This window comes from Mixophyes fleayi, unplaced genomic scaffold, assembly GCF_038048845.1.
Source record: "Mixophyes fleayi isolate aMixFle1 unplaced genomic scaffold, aMixFle1.hap1 Scaffold_78, whole genome shotgun sequence".
Classification (NCBI taxonomy): domain Eukaryota; kingdom Metazoa; phylum Chordata; class Amphibia; order Anura; family Limnodynastidae; genus Mixophyes; species Mixophyes fleayi.
In genome coordinates, this window is record NW_027448498.1 from 246,686 (window position 1) to 267,500 (window position 20,815).

A 20,815-nucleotide genomic window follows, 5' to 3' on the forward strand; every position below is an offset into this window, starting at 1 on the left:
CTATAAGTATTTGGCAACAAGAATCATAAGTTGGATCAGTGTCTAGCATTTCCAGTTTCCCTGCAATTGTGTATCAGATATTGGCTGTGTACTCGAGTATACTTTATTGTATACTGTGTATCAGATATTGGCTACACTGCTATCTGTGAATGAATTGGCTGTGTATTGGATTGCTGACTAGTCATCTCTTGAAAACCAAATTTTGGGGATGAGCTGGAATCTGTTCTGGATCTTGAAATTTGACTGCCACTTAATTGTTTTTGTGAACCAGTTACAGGCTGTGAGTTTAACCATTGCCTGCCCCTTGTTTAAAGTACTGGACTCTTGCTGGAAGTAACACTATTGTTGTATCTCCTGACTACCAGACCCTGCTTTCTTATTCTGACTGCTGTTTTATCAAACCTGTGAACTGAAGACTGACTGCAAGGCTGACCACTAACTACTTTCCATTCAAACCCAGGCTTACTTGTTATCTGTATATTCAGCTCCAGATATGTACTCTGATCACTGCACCCAGCATATATATGTGAACCGAATTTCAGCTGTGACTTAATTGCTGCATATGTTCTCACCCGCAACTTCCTCTGTGTGCCAGATTTGGGGCTTAACTACATACCTGCTAACTTTTAAAACCTGATCCTGGAGGACAGGTCATGTGACAATTGTAGGGGGGCGTAGTGAAGCTGTCACGTCACTATAGCCCCGCCCCCTACTATTAAAGAGCCAAATTTCATGGTATTGAATAGCGTGGGCGGGGCTTAACAGCTCAATTGTGACATGAGGCCCCGCCTCTACAAGTGTCCGGGAGGTTGCCTATTCAGGAGCTTTCTGGAAATTCCGGGAGAGTAGGCAAGTATGCTTAACTATTGTGTATAATATTGTTCATGCTGGACTTTATTTAATAGTGAAGCCGCTGCTTTTCTGGTTTTCGTTAATCTGATTTCAGTTTTCAAATTCATCTACTGCTTTATTATTTTTATTATTATTATTATGATTATGCATTTGGATCCAGTGCCTTACATTGCTGATGTGGCTCCATGAAAGAACTACATATAATGCACACTTTGGGAACCCCACTGAAGCGAATGATCTATTAAAATAAATCGGAAGAGCTCCTTAGCTCTTGCATTCTGGATGCATACAGACACCTCCAGCACATATCAACAGCAGGTATACGGTAAATGTAAATGCACAGCATTTATATGCTTTCATATGCGGTTTGTATTTGCATTTTGTGACACAAATACAACACCAGTGGGTAACAGGACTTGAGCTTCATTTAAAGCAACCACTTAGCCACCAGACACTTGTTTGTAATAGGTGCTTGCTGCAATGATGGAGACACTGCTAGTGTAATCTGTTGTTGGACAGACAAGTTGCAGATATAATTATTGTAGGGAGCAGTCATAGTACATGAGAATGGAGGGCACTACAGGTATGTAGATGGGCACAGTACAGATATAATCAGTGTGGGAACAGCAGGCATTATATGTATCAGTGTTTGTGTGTGATGGGCATAGTCAGGGGCAGATTAATAAAGGGCCTGATGGGGCTGCAGCTCCAAACCTCCCCAATAAAATAGGTCCATGAAGATCAGTAGTTTTTAGCGGGTCTCATGGCTGTTTCAGGCATTTTTATTAAACTTTCTTTCTGGTTTACTTTTTATTTTAAAGGAAGGGACACTGATCTGGGCAGCTCATGTTATTTTGGGAGATATTGACTGACCCGAATATTGATTTGCTTCCAGGTGACTGGTCCCGTCTTTCCTGCTCCTCGACTTCACATGTAGTCAGGGCCATCTTAACAACATTATGGGCCCCCGGGCAAAGCAGTGCATCGGGGCCCCTACATATGTAACTATATAGATATAGATATAGATATATATATAGATATATAGAGATAGATAGATGTACTTGCTCAGTGACCCTTGAAGGTTTTTTTGCAGGTTTTTTCTTTTGCAGGATTATTTATTCTAATTAAGAGCCCTGCATATGGGGCCCCCTTGCCCGTGGGGCCCCGGGCACCTGCCCATCGTGCCCAATGGAAAAGATGGCCCTGCATGTAGTGGTAGCAGGGGCTGGCTGGGCTGGGGGACAGTTGGTCATCTGTCCCCTGGGCCAGTCCCATAGTGGGCTACCTTGGGCTGGTTCACTGGGACACCTGCATTTTTTTTCTTTAAAATTATCCTAATAGGATGCAAAGTCGAGTTTTGCCTCCCGGGCTAAAAATTGACAGCCCTTCCCTGAGTAATAGTGATGTTAGTTAACTGCTCTCTCTGGCTGCAGACAAAGCATGGAAGTGTAGTGCACAGCGTGCAGACCAGACACAGCAGGAGAAGTCTGGCCCAGTATAGAGGAAAGCTTATGTGTGTGATTCTTGTAGTGTGAAGAGTGGGGCAGTATTGGTGCAGTGTGGAGACAGTTGTGGTATTGGTGCAGTGTGGAGACAGAGGTGGTATTGGTGCAGTGTGGAGACAGGGGTGGTATTGGTGCAGTGTGGTGACAGGGTTGGTATTGGTGAAGTATAGTGACAAGGGTGGCACTGGGACACTGGTGCAGTGTGGGTTAATGGGGTGGTATTTATGTAGTGTGGTTAATGGGGGTGGTATTGTTGCAGTTTAGGAACAGGACTGGCATTGGTGTATTGTGGTTAGTGGGGATGGTAATGGTGCAGTGTGGAGACAGGGCTGGCACTGGTGTAGTGTGGGTAGAGGGGGTAGTATTTATGTAGTGTGGTTAGTGGGGGTGGTATTGGTGCAGTGTGGAGACAGGGGTGGTATTGGTGCAGTGTGGTGACAGGGTTGGTATTGGTGAAGTATAGTGACAAGGGTGGCACTGGGACACTGGTGCAGTGTGGGTTAATGGGGTGGTATTTATGTAGTGTGGTTAATGGGGGTGGTATTGGTGCAGTTTAGGAACAGGACTGGCATTGGTGTATTGTGGTTAGTGGGGGTGGTAATGGTGCAGTGTGGAGACAGGGCTGGCACTGGTGTAGTGTGGGTAGAGGGGGTAGTATTTATGTAGTGTGGTTAGTGGGGGTGGTATTGGTGCAGTGTGGAGACATGGTTTGTATTAGTACAGTGTGAGGATAGGACCGGCATTGGTGTAGAAGGGGTGGCATTAGGGCAGTGTGAGGATACGCCTGGCACTGGTGTAGTGTGGGTAGAGGAGGTGGCATTGGTGCAGTCTTAGGACAGGGCTGGCTTTGGTGCATAGTGTGAACAGGGCTTGCATTGGTGTAGTGTGGGTAGAGAGGGGGAATTGTGGGGACAGGTGGGGATATGGATTGTACTGGTGCAGGGTTGCATTGGCACAGCCAATTACAGTAATGTGGAGAGATGGCAAGGTTTTACTGTTTGCTGTAGTGTCGAGAGGGGTGATATTGCTGTGGAGAGGCTGGGTTGTATTACTGATTATTTAATAAATGGACTCGTATCATTGCTATAAGGGATGATAATTAACAGGGGGGGGGAATGCAGTTATTAATAAACAGGCCACTTTATTAATGAAAATAAGGGTATAATGGTATGTTTATAATAAATCATAATTTGTATTTTTGTCTTCAATAGTCAGTAAAAATAACATACCTTTACCTCTCAACTGTCCTAATTCCACCAGTATAATCCTGATATTTGCTATCCTGATGAGCCAGGAGCTTTTTCCAGTATGAGGGACAGTTGGGATGTAGTCCTACACTTCACTTTACATACAAGATGCATGAACCAGTAAGTGTTAAAGGGAAGATGGGAGGGAGATGTAGGTGGTTGAAGGGAGACGCTAGCTGTGCCCTCCATTGTGCTGGACATGCCAACATAGCACTGGCCACACCCCCTCCAGCGAGACAGTGCTTCTCACAATAGACACTTCATCATTTTCAGCTCCAGGCCCATGTGGCCCTTAGTCTGGCTCTGAGCATAGTATAAAGGTATAATCATTGCTAGCACGGCAAGCACACTTTATGTATCATCAGTAGGGGGAGATGGTGAAGGTATAATAACTGTGGGGGCAGGCACAGTAAGGTATAAAGTGTGCACCAGACAGGTGTAATTTGAGGAAGGGGCATAATGTAGGTATAATCAAGGGAAGAGGTTTCTAGCTTTACAGTAATATGTTTTAACCACCTGTTGAACTATAAGTTCATGGGGCACATTTGTGCTTCACAGTAGTAGGTTGGTTGTACTATAGGTATGTCACTCCTATTCAGGAGAAAATACTTCTGGATAATGCCATTTTTTTATACATGGATATACAGTAGTTTAGATGATGAAATTAATCTTCCAGTTGTTTGCTATGGACTAGAGCACCTGTTATTGCATTTATTTGTGCTTTTACATACATGTGTGTTATTAGATCATGACACAGACGAGACAGAATCCCCTTTTGGGGATTTTCAGTGTAGGATGGGGGTTTTCAGAGCATGCTAGCCAGAAACCCAAGCCAAATAGTATATCTGTAGGTGGGAATTCTGTCTCAGCATTTTCTTGTATCATATTCTGAAAGGTCATGGTTAAGCGTTGACTCATAGGACTGCCATGAAAGAGGCATTTTTCCTGAAGTCTTTTCTCCTGACTAGGTGTCATAGGTTAAACGTCAAAATATAATATAATGTTAAAAATAAGACATTCAATTATATAATGTGGATGGTATGTGAAGTTAATTAATGAACTTTAATATCTTGGTGCTTAATGTTTTTAAATGTGGTTCAACCTAGGTGTGTTTATTAAAATGCAAAAATAAGGATTAAACACTGTAGCATATCGGTATATCGTTGGAAGAGAGCGGCTATGGGTAATTGGCACGTCTATATAGTTCACTCCCACTACACCTTTTTATTTGATGTGATAATGGGAGGTGTTTTTCTTTTAGAAGAAACAGGTGTTTAGCTGGCAGAGAAAGGCTGCAAACAGAGTTACACATTTGTACAGTAGTTCACCTTAGTTAAAGAGATACAGGTGGTGGACATATGTGTGACAAAATAATAGTAAAGAGTCTTATTTAGCTTACAAGCTTTGAAGTGGTTTAAAAACACATAATTTCCACTGCAAGCAGCAGCCTGACAGGGTGTGTCTGCAATTAAAACAGAGCACCTGCAACAAACTCCTTGTTAAAGGCAAGGTGGGAGTGTCATCTGTCCATCAATTTAGGGCTGTGGGAGGAGTGTAAACTAACCTGTCTGTTTCATTGCACAGTGCTGACCAATGCCAGATAGTGGCTGGTGGCTACGGAGCTGGTCTCTGTCTATCTAGCGTTAGGGTCACAAGAAAAAGTGTGGAACTCTATGCTGTCAATTTACTTGACCATCCTGACAATAAAAGCAAAGTAAAAAAAACCAAGAAGGTGTTTGTGTGTGCATCACCTGAAGTATGCCAGTGTCACATAGGAAACTAATATTCAAACAAGTGCAATATTATCTGTATGTAATCCATAAAAATATATTTTTAAACTGGAAACAAAAGTGTTACAATCAAACATTGGAAGAATAAGTTACTTGTCCCAATTTACATTAACATTACATTAATTTACTCACACTGTACCCATTTGCTAATTCATTGTGGCAGTATGAAACATCTTGTCACAGACATCATATACTGTACAATCAACTGGGGGAAAAACAGTGTTAACTACATAATGATAATGTCGATAACCAAAAAAGTAGATGGAGCACAAATGACTCATTTCAATGTATTGATTTATATGTCCTTCAATGTTTATATCACACATAAGGAGTTTCTCCTACTACAATTTATTGTGTATATAAAACATAGTGAGACTACTACTGCTACATAAATCCATTCATTAGCAATGACATTTGCACTGCTGATTTATAATGTAACCATTATGGCTCATATATGGCCATTCATATTACTCGTTCAATGCACAATCTTAATGCATGGTAATTGCACTTTAACACTGATAAAAAAAAATAACATGAAGGAATGTACCCATACACACGCATTTTCTGACAAGCTTTCAGTTAGCTTTGTGGCATACTTGGGCATTAGCACTTGGCGCAATACAGTTGAGTTCTATGGGAGCGCTCATTAAGTACATACATAGTACATTATGTGGTACGGAAACTTTGAGAACACTCATCAAACAATCTGGTAAAAGCTTTACTTTTTTTCCTACGAGCACCTAGGTAACAAAGCAAAATTCTAAGAGCAGTTGACTAATTGCCAAAGTGAACCTTCCTTGTTGGTAGTTCGGGCCACCCACCAATTTGGTACCCAGTGCAAGGGTTACTTGTGTCCCCCACCAAAGCCCAGGCAGTTGTCCCATCTGCTCCCTATTATAACCAGCCACTGCCCAAGGCTGGCCCAGCTAATCTGCACCCTGTTAGTAGCATTGTAGGTTACTAACTTACAAGAAGCCTATTAAGATCAAGTGATTACCACTGGTATAATATACATTTACAAATTGTTACCTTGTGAATGAATGAATTATACTTTAAAATTTGGGCTAAACAACTTTAAACATTCTTTTTGCTGTTGCAGATTTAAGTCCTTTTGCGGAGATGATATGGCCACATGCAGGCGCGGGCTGGGAGAGGGATGGCCGGGGGGCACACAGGCGGCCGCATCAAATGAAAAGGGATGCGGCCGCATCTGATGTCATCAGATGCGGCCGCGGGGGAAAGTGGTGTATTTTGCATCCGGGGGGGGCGGCCGGCCGGCCTACCCCCTGGCCCTAATAGCGGTCTGACCGAGCGGCCCGGGGGGCCGCTGCCCCAATGGCCAGCCCGCCCCTGGCCACATGTCCCTACACACAGCAAGAAGCTCCTCTAAAAATGCACCCTCTCCACACCCTTTAATCTTACTCATACTTTTTACTCTTTCCAGGAGATCCCGGAGAGGAAGTGAAGTGCGACAACGGAGGGGGCAGGGAGCAAAGAATTGCATTTTGGCCCCACCCTCACAACAAATTTTGACTGCGTGGCGGGGCCAAAATGATCACCATGGAGACTCCCATCCTGCACAATTCCTAGTGAAGTGGGCAAGATGCTGGAGAATGGCCTGCTCTCCCCGGAATCCGGGATATCTACTCGGAATTCTGGAGTCTTCCGGACATTCCGAGAGAGTGGGCAAATATGATCTTACCAGTATTCTAACACTACAAAATTACAATCAGTTATGATTTTAGTTAATCTCATGACCATATTTTGTGTCAAATATTAGGTGTCAATCCATGAATTTGGGGCCTAAAACAAGGAATTGAATCAGCACACTTTGGCTGTCACTTAGAGTTAGGAGCAAATCCAACTAAGTGGTGGAAATTGGCACCTGGACAAAGTTTGTTGTGATGCAGATGGTGCAAATGCTGTTTTTCTTTGTCTGCAGAAACATACTGTGTAGTATGAGAAATACTGTAATCAACAATGCAAAATAAAAACAGTGCTAGATGTAACCTTGGATGCTTGTGACCTGTATCATAACACTGAGCTTGTGGCCTTGTGCTTTTAAATGGGCACATAACGACTCAGGGACTGTTACTAACCTTATGTTTTACAGTTGGCAGTACATTGGTGATAGGGGAGAACTATGATCTTATTTATATTAATTATATTGTAAGCTCTATCATGAGCAAGGTCCTCCGTACCCTTTGTATTCATGTCAGCATTTATTTTGTTTACTTTTTATGTCCCTGTTTTATGTATGTTTTCCGCACTGTGCAGCGCTAAGGAGATGGTATTGAATGACCCCTCCAGGGTTCTACACCATACCCGGCCCTCTATATTACATCAAACATTGGAAAAAGAAAAAAAAAGTTAAGTAGCCCAATGTATAAGATTTAATTTATTCACTCAGACTTATTTACATTCTAACAGTATGAAACATCTTATTGTTAAAGTTAGCAATGATGGAAAAACAGAACATTTTTAACATTATTACATTACTCATCATTACTTGCCCAGTCCTGCCATCGCCGCAATATAGCCCAGATCAGACCCTTCTCACTGATGCCCCCAAAACTCTCATCCACTCACTACCGCCTGGATTACGGCAACCTCCTCCTTACTGGCTTCCCCTGCACCCGACTCGTTCCGCTTCAGTACGTACTGAACACTGCAGCCCGACTTATCTTCCTCTCCTGCCGATCCCCATCTGACTCCCCTCTCTGTCAAGCTCTACACTGGCTTCCCGGCTGCTTCAGAATCCTCTTCAAGCTCCTCCCCCTCACCTACAAAGCCCTCTCTAACTCCACTGCTCCTTATCTCTCAACCTCATCTCCACTCATACTCCTTCTCGCCTTCTACGGTTTTCCAACAACCACAGCCTCACCTCCAATCTGGTCACCACTGCTCACTCCCGCATTCAAGATTTCTCCCTTGCTGTCCCCATTCTCTTGAATGATCTCCCCCTTTCTATCAGGCTTTCCCCCAGCCAGCTTAACTTCAAATGCTCCCTCAAAACCCATCTGTTCAGATTAGCCTACTTCTCCTCCATCTAACCCTGCCCTCCTCTAACCTTCTTCACTATCCTTCTAGACTTGCCAGACTTTACCTCCCCCTCACTCTTCCTCTGCTCCTTCCTACTCGCGTTCATCTATTCCCTTAGAGTTTTTGTCCCCCCACTATATCTTCCCTCTATGTGCCTCCTGTCAATCTCCCTCTCACCCTTAGATTGTAAGCTCCCTTGAGCAGGGCCCTCTATCCTCATCTTCTCTTCCTCCTATTTACCTTTCCCCCCAGCTCCCCCCCCCCCCTTCCTCCTCTTTTCTCCTTTTCGTCACTCGACTACTGCGCTGTCTCTCCTCTTCTCCCTTGCCTTTGTATCTCCATCTTTGGATCTCTGTTAGTGGCACCCATACTAGTAGGCACAGGTTCAGCCTCCTCTCTCCACTCCCCACCTCCCTTCTTCCCTTCCCACTCTATCTGTGCAGTGGTAGTCACTGTTACCTCTTTGCCTGTGCACCTGCTCTCTGCTGAGTTTGTACTTTTTGTACATATTGTACTTTTTGTACTTTGTACTTTGTACTGCCTTTATGCCATGTACTGTTACCCTGTACTGTTGTCCCATGCTCTATGGACGGCGCTGCCGACACTTTGTGGCCACTCATAAATAAACGATAATAATAATAATGTACTCCACTCAACACATTAACTATGACATCAATGATTATATCAGCAATCAAAGATTATGATAACATGCAAGAACATAAATAATAAAAGTACAAAAGCCTTACTAGCTATTAGATGTTTGGTTTTTTTATTTAAAAGGAAATAAGAAAACCTACTGCCGCTGAGAATGATGGCAATCTATCTATCATAGAAACTAGGCTGCATGCATGCTATGAGCCTCTGTGATAATATGCATAAAGTAGTTTAGGTTTTAAAAATAGCTATACCAAGAAATGGCATAATTAAAATGTATCTTCCAGTAGTACAAATATTATCCTTATTTGTATAAATTACTTTTTTGTAGCAAAACCTGGCCTGGGGGAAGGCAGGGCATGACAGCAATAAAGGAGAGATAATGTTTTCTTTGAAAAAATATTTGTGTCTACTGCCGGTAGTATAACTCCTCTGCAACTCTGTTGAGATTAATAAGTATGCCATGTTTTTTGTTATTTTTTTTACTAACATTGCTTAAAGTGCAAAATCTGCATTAAACTATAGCAAGCAAATTTGCTTTCATTTTTAGACTGGCTCTAGACATATAACAAGTGGTAGGTATATTCTGTTACTGAACATTATTTTCTTAGGGTGATCTGTGTGAGAAAGGTTATTACTGATGTCATCACTGATGTCAGAGGAGATGTTGTGTTATATCAGTGATGTCATAACTTTGAAATATTCTTTGTGGTGTTATCAATGACATCAATAATTATGTTATTTGATGATTTTATGAATGATGTCATGAGGAAATCCTTGAGCTTAGGGCCAGTAAACAGGCCAGATTTTGTGTGTTAACATTGGCTAGAACCTTAACTATGGACAATAATCTTAACGTGATTATTATTGCTTATTTATATAGCACCAATCCTATTACGCAGCACAGAAGATAAGTAGTCATTCACATCAGTCCTTGCCAGAACTGAAGACCCCATGGAGCCCTAGGCAACATACTGGTTAGGCCCCTTCCTTCCCCCATTTGTTTGTAAAATAAAAACCATAGGGTCATATAGTAACCGCTAGGCCCTAGTCGGCAGCCTAGGTAGCCTAATGGATGATCTGGCTGTGGTCCCCGTCCAATTATATCGTACAATCTAACCTTCTTCTGTGTGCTCCAAAGGTCTTTGTGTTCAATTCATTAATATCTATAGTTAACACTTATATCATAAATATCCACCTGACATCTAACATGTATTATAAGTTTACAGATGAAATAGAGGTCTCTATATTTCTCTATTTATGTTGCTTATTTTATTATTTGTAGATTGATCAGTAGCAATGTTGCAAATAAGGCCTAGAAACAGTCCTGGTCTATGTTAACATTATTCAAACGTACAACATGCGCACACATATTAGCTAGTGACAGTCTGTTATTTCAGGAATTTTGCTTGCTTATAATTCAGCATGCATATGAACTTCATTATAAATATAACATAAATCTCCAAACAGAGGAAGAAGTTTCTAGAACCTCTCTCTTTATATAACCCATGAAATAATAACCCTGGTAAGGATTATTCCCCATTACTTGCCCTTTTAAGGTGTTCTTGCATATGCTATAGCCATTGTGAGAAAAAAACCCTGATGTAACGTATGTCATCTCATTGATTATTTTGATATTCGTTTACATAATTATATATTTGGCGTCTTTACACTGTGGTCACGAAATAAACATTTTCAAATAATATTTGTTTGAAAAATGTTACCTTTAATATTCACCTTAAAAGTGATAGAAGAAAGCTTATAACACTAGACCCTACAAATTTCCAGTGAACCTTTATAAGTGACTGATGAAGGTATGAAACAGGGTCCACCCTCTATAAGTTACCAGCTAGCAGAAATATGCCAGCAATTATAGGAAGCTGAAGGCAATCTGTCACTGAAATGTTTAACATTTCAAAGTAAGCTATAGTGCTCCATCTATTCCTTACAACCTCACAGGAACATTTTCCGTCATCCTTGAACACTGAATGCTATGTGAATGGGGCTTAACTAAACATTTCTATAAATGGTGATAACATAATTTTGGGTCGTTCAACAATTTTTGGAGATCCAAATTAAAACACGTCATTGTGAACCCATTCTAAATAACACCAATAATGAAAAGCCAAAAAAACGCAATAATCTTGTTAACATATAAAGAAAGCATAGACAGAGTATCAAGTAATATGTGAGATATTACAAAATGATATAAAAACCATAAAGCACATTTAAAGAATAAGAACAGCTAGTGACACATCGCATTTTGAGGTTCTTACCATGCTGCTCTTTGTGTAAGAAAGGTGGTGTAGCTGGAGTTTGCACCTATTTCCAAACTTGCCAGGAACTCCAGTAAAATGTCAGAAAACTGTAAAAAAAAAAAAAAAGACAAAAAAAGAAGAGGAAAGTGGAACGTGTTGAGCAAAGTAATAATGTCAGGATTTGTAGCAAGGACAGGCAAAGGAAAGAGTGAGAGGCAAAGAGAGGGTAGTCTGATGAACACAAGTGTAAGATAGTGCAGGGGAGGGTGGGGAGGGTCGTTTGGGAAGGCAGGCAGCCAGTCACTCAATGCCCTGCTTATGCTCATAGCACACATGCTGTACTGACAGCTGCACTCTGGCTGGGTCATTTACACCATGACACACTTAACTCCTTATGGTCAGTGTTGTGACATGGACCTCTGCCAGTGCTCAATATGTTGAGTAGTAAACGTGGAATTCATTTCTGGATGAGGTTTGCATTTTACTAGTTCATTGTTGCCAATCCTTCTAAATATATTTTTAATCACAATTCTATAAACATTTATTGATAAACCTAAAACTCATGAAACTGTATAAAACATGCAATTATGTGCAATGTAGAGGACAAGGGGATTCAGAAATTGTAAGCCTGAGGCCCAAACCATTCATATCATCCATATTATAGATATATGTTTTGCGTATTAGTAAATATCATGCATTTAGTCCAGTTAGATAATTAGTGGCGCTAAATAGCTGCTGCTGATTATGATCATACAGCCCGGCTCATTGCGATAGCTTTGATTATAATCATCTTTTATTTGTTTCTCACTTAATTTCCTAACAGATATACAAATATTTTACTATGTTTAGTGTATGTGAATCATACTTGCCAACCTTTGAAAAGATCCAGAGCAGGGGGCGTGGTTGGAGGGCGGGAAGGGCGCGGTCAATTGCGTCATTTCGGCCCCGCCCCCGCAAAAAAACTGCCGTTTTTGTTGCGGAGGCGGTGCCAAAATTATGCAATTCACTGCGAACCGCATCATTTTTAGGAGCAAGTCGCAGTATGCGGGATACTTGCCTGCTCTCCTGGGAGTCCGGGAGAGCTACCCGAATTTCGGGAGTCTCCCGGCCATTCCGGGAGAGTTGGCAAGTATGATGTAAATTCATCAACAGATAGTGACCATGTGGTAGAAGGAGCCTAAACGAATCTGTCTGGAAGACTGACTTGGATTACAGCTAAATCATTACCTGCCCCTGTTTGTATTTGTAGTATAACAACTTCGTAAACTCAAAGATCTGGATTTTTGAAATGGGACTGTGGAAATATAAATTGGCCAGAGATAAATTGATTATAGATGTTCTGACAACCATAAAAACAAGAGGGAGAGTTGTACAGTAAATTATAACAAAACAGAAATGTAAAGCCATTGCTCCCCTTCAAAAATAAAAACAAATTAGTATGTGGAATATGTACATGTGTTCATCTGAATTATTGGTGCAGTGAAAATGTTTTTCGAAATTTACTAACATATGATTACGTATCCATTGGGCTCAACTGCCAGATTGTGCATTGTTATAGCATAAATAGTGCATATGATCAAGACAAAAAAAAAATATTTTGAAAAAAAAAATAAGATGAATTCCAATTTTAAATATTTATTTTCATAAGGCTGTTACATTTTTTTTACTTCAATTCACATTTTATTAATATAAAACATGTAGACCCACTGAACCACATAATTAGCATTTTCAGATATGGACCATAAATTGTATTGGGCATATTTAACCAGACATTCAGCTTTTAAAGTATTACCTCTTTCCTCTACTACAGACCATAGTTGCCTACTCTCCTGGAATGTCCGGGAGAGTAGGCAACTGTTTTTGGGAGTTCTCCTGGACTCCCGGGAGAGCAGGACAACATCCCGGGTCCAGCTCACCTCGTTTGTGAAGTGGGTGGGGGCGGTGCTAAACGCGTCATCCTGGCCCCACCCACAGATAGGCTGAAATGAGCAAAGTTTGACATGGGCGTGGCCTAATGGCGTGATTCACGTGGTCACGCCCCCAAGATGGAGCCCCCTCCCGGACAGCTGGCTGCAAAAGTTGGTAAGTATGCTACAGACACCTGAAGCTCCTCCCATTTAAGTCAGTGCCTTGGTGAGATCTGATACAGGTTTATAAGCTGAATGCAGTAATTTCAGTTGCTGTTATATCACTGGACACAGTGGTGGAACTACCATTGGTGCAGCAGGTGCTGGGGCCCATGGAAATAATGTGGCCCACTGAATGGCAGATGCAGAGGGTCAGGGGCTCCGGTTCCTTCCTTCCCCCCTTCCCTGCACTGGGGCCCACCGCTCAATAGTTTCGCCTCTGACTGTACATGCCCCTGTATATAACTCAACTAATCCATACTGTGCATTTCTGAAAAACAAGTCTACTAAGCAGTCAGTCACTATCTGACCTGTTAGAGAAGCATCTACTCCAAAAGCCTTCCCTACCTCCAAGTATGGCAACCTGCTGCAGAGTGGAACAGATACAGTGGCCAAATAAGTTTAAGCATTTAAGTATATTATATTAAGTAAAAAACATTCCAGTCATTTCCTGTATATTACTCAGCGTAGTTAAACACAGGATTCCTCTCAAATCAAAATGTTCAGCTCCCTAATTTCTCATTTGACTTATTATAGCAGTTTCCTGTGCTGAATTAAATAATTGATGACAGAGACTAGTAAGACTCAGATCAGCTTTTCATACAGTGTCCTTACTGTTAGAACATTTAAGGACATGCTCACTGAGTTAAGTTCATTACTTGAATTGTAAAGTCACATTTAAAAAAGTGGCTGCCCTTTTGCAGAGAAAATGCACACACACTTAGGGCTAGATTTACTAAGCTGCGGGTTTGAAAAAGTGGGGATGTTGCCTATAGCAACCAATCAGATTCTAGCTGTCATTTTGTAGAAGGTACTAAATAAATGAAAGCTAGAATCTGATTGGTTGCTATAGGCAACATCCCCACTTTTTCAAACCCGCAGCTTAGTAAATCTAGCCCTTAGACTTTGAGTATGTTCTCATCTTTGCAGTTTCATGTGTTTCTCATTGGTTTTTCCAGAGATGAAATGTTGGGGATATGTGGGAAGTGACATGGGGAAAGGTAGGTAGTGTAAACCTACAGATAACTGGTGACATTCGGACATTACAGTATGACTGTTAAACATTTATTAGCTGAAAGCACTGTAATAAGTATTGGTTCGGCAAAGTGAAACTTGTTTTTAAATCCTGAAAGGATGATATCCATTCAGAGCTTGGTGGAGGGAGCTGAACTCTGAGTTGCCCATCATAATGTTTTTGTTTGAGCCATGGAAGAGTTACAGCTGCCTTAGCTGATAGCATTTGGTTTAGCTGCTCTTTTACAGCTTTGAGTTTTCAGTAGGTAGCTTTTTTTTAGGGTTTTTGCATGATCCCATCTATCATCATCATCATCTATTTATATATATATATATATATATATATATATATATATATAGCACCACTATTTCTGCAGCGCTGTACAGAGTACTCACCCACATCAGTCCCTGCCCTCAATGGAGCTTACAGTCTAAATTCCCTAAAGCACACACACACGGGTCAATTTGATAGGAGCCAATTAATCTATTAGTATGTTTGGATAGTATGTATAAAGGATATGATATGGTATTGTATTCTAGCGATGTCATTCTCTTTGTTTTGGCCAACAAAAATGACAACCAGTCTACCCCTGATGGTTGTTTTCTATGCCTCACATACCATTAAAAGAAGGTTTACTGCAGAACAATTTATGTCCTAAAAGCTATTGATACCCTGCTTGATCTCTTGGATTGTGCATTACTACAGAAGGTATCATTGAGACACCATAAGAATTGCTGTGGCGTTACAAGGGCTACATCCAGATCTACCACAAGCACTGCATGATCTGATGAGGAAACCATGGCACCTTTTTTGCCCTTTTGTCCATGTCAGAAACTTTTTATGTGTATTTGACTAACGGTACCTGAGATCTGAGCTAAATTAACAGAGTGCTGAGGCATAGAGCAGAACTAACGTGTCCACACCCATAAAGGGCTTGCCCAATGTTTTGGTCTTTTACCTGTGCATCTGTATAATCCACCAAGTGAACAGCAATGTGCACACCTACTGTCAGCCCTCGGGAAATGCCTTTTGCAGAGTAAAAATGGTTTAGTGTCCTTCTGCACAGATAGGAACACCCATCACTCCACCTAACTACTCTCCTCAGCAGGTACAAACTTCTGCTTCCAGCTCCATCTTGCTCTGTAAACCTATGCGCCTCAGTGATAATCTAGGGGCACTTGCACCAATCGATGCACACGTCTGGTTCAGAATGTTCTGCACTGCGGAGCAGACATTGTGCACTTTTCATATTATCTCCATTGATTGTATTTTCCACACAACACTTATTTAAAATACAGTAAAAACTTCAAAATAAATTTCTATGTTTCCTTAAATAAACCTCTATATGGTATTGTGATAAACAGCAGATTATGGGGATATTTGATTGGTTGAAAACATGTAATTTGTCAGACATGGTTTTATCTTCAGCATTTTGTAGCAAAAAAAAAATGCAGGGTTTAATCTTAAGTCTATTCATAAGAAAGCAACATAAATAAAAATACTGCAGAAATATTCACCTTGAAATAAAACCCTCCCTCACTTTTTTGTTGATAACTTTTTCAAAGAAATAGCGAGCAGTTCAGTGTGTGAGTGTGGTGGGTGTAGAGATGTTATGGATTGGTAATAATCCTCATTGCTGATGCAGCTGCTCCTGCCACTCCCTTCCTCCCAGATCATGGGTTTTCCAGTCTCCCACGTCAGCCACTGGTTCATTTCAGACTCTTCTATGAAACAGACCAAGGGGTTGACAAAGAAGTAAGATAACTATTTGATGAAACTGGGATTGTAGTTACTTCTTACACAACCTTTTGAATAAATACAGGGATGATATATTGATGAGTTATTGACATACCAGATGACTACCTGTGCTGATATACACAGTGTTTCTGAGAAAGATTTAATTGTTTTGGGACCAAAGGAGAGCTCTAAGCATCTGTTTACTTTGCTTGTATGGTAGCGTTGCCCCTGAAAGGTTGGATACTATGTTGAAAAGAATGTTATCTTTCCTGTGCATGGTTGCATAAAAAATTGATGAAGCTGGTCTCAACGACTGCTTAATTTTCAAGAATATATGAATTTGATGTCTTAAGCTAAATTGTGTGGTCATGTTCTTAAGGCAAGTGTCTGGCTAGTACGCATAGGAAAACAGTGCTACCTGTGCCTTTAAAATTAACCTGTCATACAACTTGATTAAAATCATGCAATTTACAGTTATTAAAACATACACCATTCTTGATATCATCATAAACTGCATACTGTTGATTCCTCTTCTTGCTTGCACAAAACCTCTCTTAATGTTTATACTTTTTCTCTAATACCATTAGTAAATAAAGACACAGACAACTCTATAAATTTAGACAAAATAGGTAACAATTTATTGAATTTAAAGTAACATGGTGATGGCGAAAACAAATTGAGAGTCAGCTAACAACTAATAGCAAAACCAAACAGTGTACGGCCACAGACACTACCACTGGTACCAGTAAATCTAGCGTCATAGTGACTACTCCCCCTCTGGGCTCAGAATGACGTGCCTACACAAAACAGGTCAAGGGGTCCCCCACTCAAAGGGACCAAGAGCCATGGTGCTTCGAAGGGTCAGTGACATGCAGCCAATCAGCGTTAGCACCATATGAATTAGTCGCTCTCTGCAAATGCTTTCCTGCTAACTGTGCCTCTTCTGGAACCGGGAGAAAAGGTATGGTTAACATATACATGAATGCAGGGAGGGCGGGAGGGGATTTGATATATAGCGGGACCATAGTCACTGTAATTAATGGGTGGGCCATGAATGCCCCAAGAGACCGGACGATAATGGAAGCAGAACGGTTAACTTTCTTAAGGAGAGCTTAGGGGTCTAATGTTACCCCTAAGCTGGCCCTGCAGGAGAGCTTAGGGGTAACATTAGACCAACAAAGGAGAACCGTCGGCCATTGTGCCTTTTTTGTTATGCAGATCCCCCCTTATGGAGATCAACAAATCCAAGAAGTTTCTCACAACCATCTGCAGTGAGGTGAAAATCATCTCCCATCAAATAAGGGATCCCGTTGTCTAGTTCGTATCATGGAGACACCTCACTATGGGCACTAATATTCCTTCTATACCTGGAAGGTTAAACCAATCGTACTTGTTGAATGACATGTTCACTGAGTCAAGCAATTGCAGCACTGCTCCCCGGAGCTCTGTAACAAGAGGCCAACTGGATGCACTACCCATTCCCCGACAGCAGATCCCAGGGATGTATCCATCCAATTTGATCCCTTTAAAATCCAGCATGATTGTAATCAATGATTGGTGGACCTACTGTAATCAATTCATGCCCTTGAAGATGTATGACAAGTTTGTCAGGAGGGTCTTGAGTCAACAGCCAGCACACCATTTGTAAACCAATCGAGGAATCTCGAACAGGGTGGAGAAAGGAAGACCGCACTTGGGTTGTATGGTGTCTGTTCATCCAGCAACACATGAATGACAAACCACCCACATCTGTGTCGTCCGTGCAAATAAAATACCTTCATGTCATATGTTGTGTGGATGGACAAACATACAACATACACCAGCAAAGAGTCACTAGGAAAAGGAGGGGGTATGGGTGGAGTGGGGGGGGTGCTCTAACCCATATGAAGGTAAAAAAACAAACTATAAAACCTGTATGTATCTAATCAGACCTTTGCACGAGGAAAACATAAGAATAAAATCTCTCCATGCCTTCACTAAAAGTGACAAGCAGGAAAGACTTGGGTTACGGCCAGTAGGGGTCGGGCATACACTTTAAGCGGCCTGAATAATGGCCAGGAACCATTATGCTACCATCACCCTAATTTCTTGATCGCTGTGACGGAAAAACCCATCGTATGCCGCTCTATAACCGCCCCAAACCTAATTGAATGGGTGCCATTGTGTTTTTGGGTCCAAGCCAATAACGGCAATGGACCACAGAAATTACGCCACATCAAAATTTTGGCAATGTGAAGTATTCCCATGTACAGGGCCATCTTTTTCCCCTAGGCACGCGGGGCAGTTGCCCGGGGCCCCACGAGCATAGGGGCTCCATAGGCAGGGCCCAATAGAAAAAAAAACTATTCACCCATGTATCTAGGCAGAGCTGTACAGCATGAATTTTTATGTTTAAACAGTGATTTTTGTTGCAGGTAACAATAAATATAAACTTAATTTTATTGATAATTTACATTTTTATTCCTGTGTGTGGTTGTGTAGGTAGGGGCCCAAAGTGCACTGCTTTGCCCAGGGGCCGATAATGTTGTTAAAATGGCCCTGCCCAAATAACAAAATTGTGACAGCCCCCTTCAGACTGCTAGCTACCCACTGTACAGAAGGCTGTCGTACATATAATTGGATCAGCTGGAGGAGGGATGTAGGGCCACAATCCTGTACCTCTATGGTGTATCAGGAGCCTGCGATGTCACACTCCTTATGTGCCCTTCGAATAACGGTGTGCCAAGTGAGCATCCTAAGCCTAACAATGTGCTTGCATTGTAGCCTCAATGGAAGTCCCTTCCAAAGCAGTAGTGGTAGCTACAACAATCCTAATCGAATGAATACTGATTGGTTGGGGTAACAGGGAGCCATCCCAAGCTTGGCGGGTGGGAAAAACTAAGAAAAAAGCTGGGCATAATCAGGCAGGGGCATGCAGGAGGAGAATAAAGGAGGGGGCAGACAGGAGGGAGGAAAAAACAATACAAATATCATCAGTCCAATTACAGAGGGATATGTCCAGCTGCCCAGAGAATAGAAGGAAAAAACACAGAGGATAGAGAAAGGTAAGACATAAGTCAAGACAAATTAGCATTAAGAAAGTGAGGTAGACAATATTGCTCTTTCTCAGTGTCACAGGTCCCAGGGATTTGTGCAGCAAAAGAGACCAAGTAACCACTGGGGGAAGAATATATAGGCCTGGGAGGACCCCTCCCCCAGGTTTACTATTGGCTGGAGAGATCGGAAGACTTAACCCTTAATAGGTAAGTGATTGACTCATGAACAAATTTATGCGTTTAAGTACATTTGGCTTAACAGCCTCACTTGCCAAACGCGTGCTCTTCCTTTTCAGTCTTAAACTTACTGTTATTTTACTTTGCCACAATGCAAATTATCTATTAGTAGAGGCTGTCAGAATCTCTTGTGATAATTTCAAGGAAAACACAAGCAATTGCTTGAAATTGGCAGATGTCCTAAAGTTTGTTGATGTTACAAACTCTTCTCTGGAGCACAACATGACCATGTGATACTTACCCAGAAGATGGCTGTTCTCATTGAAACTTCATGCACTCATGAAAAAGATAAATATAGAAAAAAGCTACATATCTGCAACAAACAATAATTGCAACATATGTTTATTTATGTTGTTCGAGTGTTTAATGTGTATCAAGATTGAGAGAAGGGCTTAGTCAAGGGGTGGCAGCTGCAGATGGCTTGCCTATATTTAGAGGTGCCTCATGCTGCCCCCCAACACCCACCGTCCTGCTGAGAGTAATGATGAGTCAGATACAGCGAGAGGGCTGGCACACATAATGACCTGCATCAGACTTCATAACATGTACAGATCTTTGAAGCCTCCCCTGCAAGAACCACAGCTTATCTTTCTTTTCTTTATTCCTAAACGTTCTATTTCTCTTTCTCAAAGTTGGTATATTCGATGGCAGGCACAGGGCTGGTAAATTCAATGGGGCACATGGCTGGAATAACATGTATGGTCACTGCCTGGTATAATGCGATAAAAAGGTTATAGCTTTTTTTTTATTCCCCAAAACAAAAAACAAACATACAGAACTTTGATTGCTCAAGATACTTTCATGTGGATAGACCCAATAAGTCTGAGCTTACAGACTGGATAGATATTCTAGATGAATAGGATTTGAAGTGAGAGAGTGTCCATATTAAGGATATGTCATGGCAGTTACCATCGGGATAACAAAGGAGGAGCCTCATCCACCTGGAGGAGATTCTGTAGCAGGAAGACTTTGAAATAGATTTACTAAAGCTTATAAGCAGGAAAAGTGGAGGTGTTGCACATAGCAACCAGACAGATTCTAGCTACCATTTATGTAAAATCTGATTGGTTGTTATGGGTAACACCTCCATTTTTATCTGTTTCTTCATCATTTGGCCTTAGAGATAGAAGATTGCAGGGTTATAAATGATCTACAGTATGGTTTTTCCTTAGAGTTCACAAGCATTAGTAAATAAAATTTGTCTCGTATTCAAAAGGCTAGTCAATAAAATCAAAAAGTATGCTTTGTGGCATACACTAAACATTTTTTAATTGAGCTCATAATTTTAGAAATTTACAGGCATCATGATATTGAAGA

At 41.3% G+C, this 20,815-nt stretch overlaps 1 protein-coding gene across 1 annotated transcript in view; it reads right to left on the reverse strand.

Annotated features, from left to right (window-relative positions):
• The window catches only part of LOC142135575 (cofilin-2), a 29,923-nt gene extending 18,329 nt beyond the window's left edge, over positions 1-11,594 (reverse strand). The window contains exon 1 of the mRNA XM_075194612.1: positions 11,367-11,594. Within this exon, the coding sequence (XP_075050713.1) occupies positions 11,367-11,369 (3 nt within the window). The 5' untranslated portion in view covers positions 11,370-11,594. The remainder of the gene's footprint in view (positions 1-11,366) is intronic.
• Positions 11,595-20,815: the final 9,221 nt, after the last annotated feature.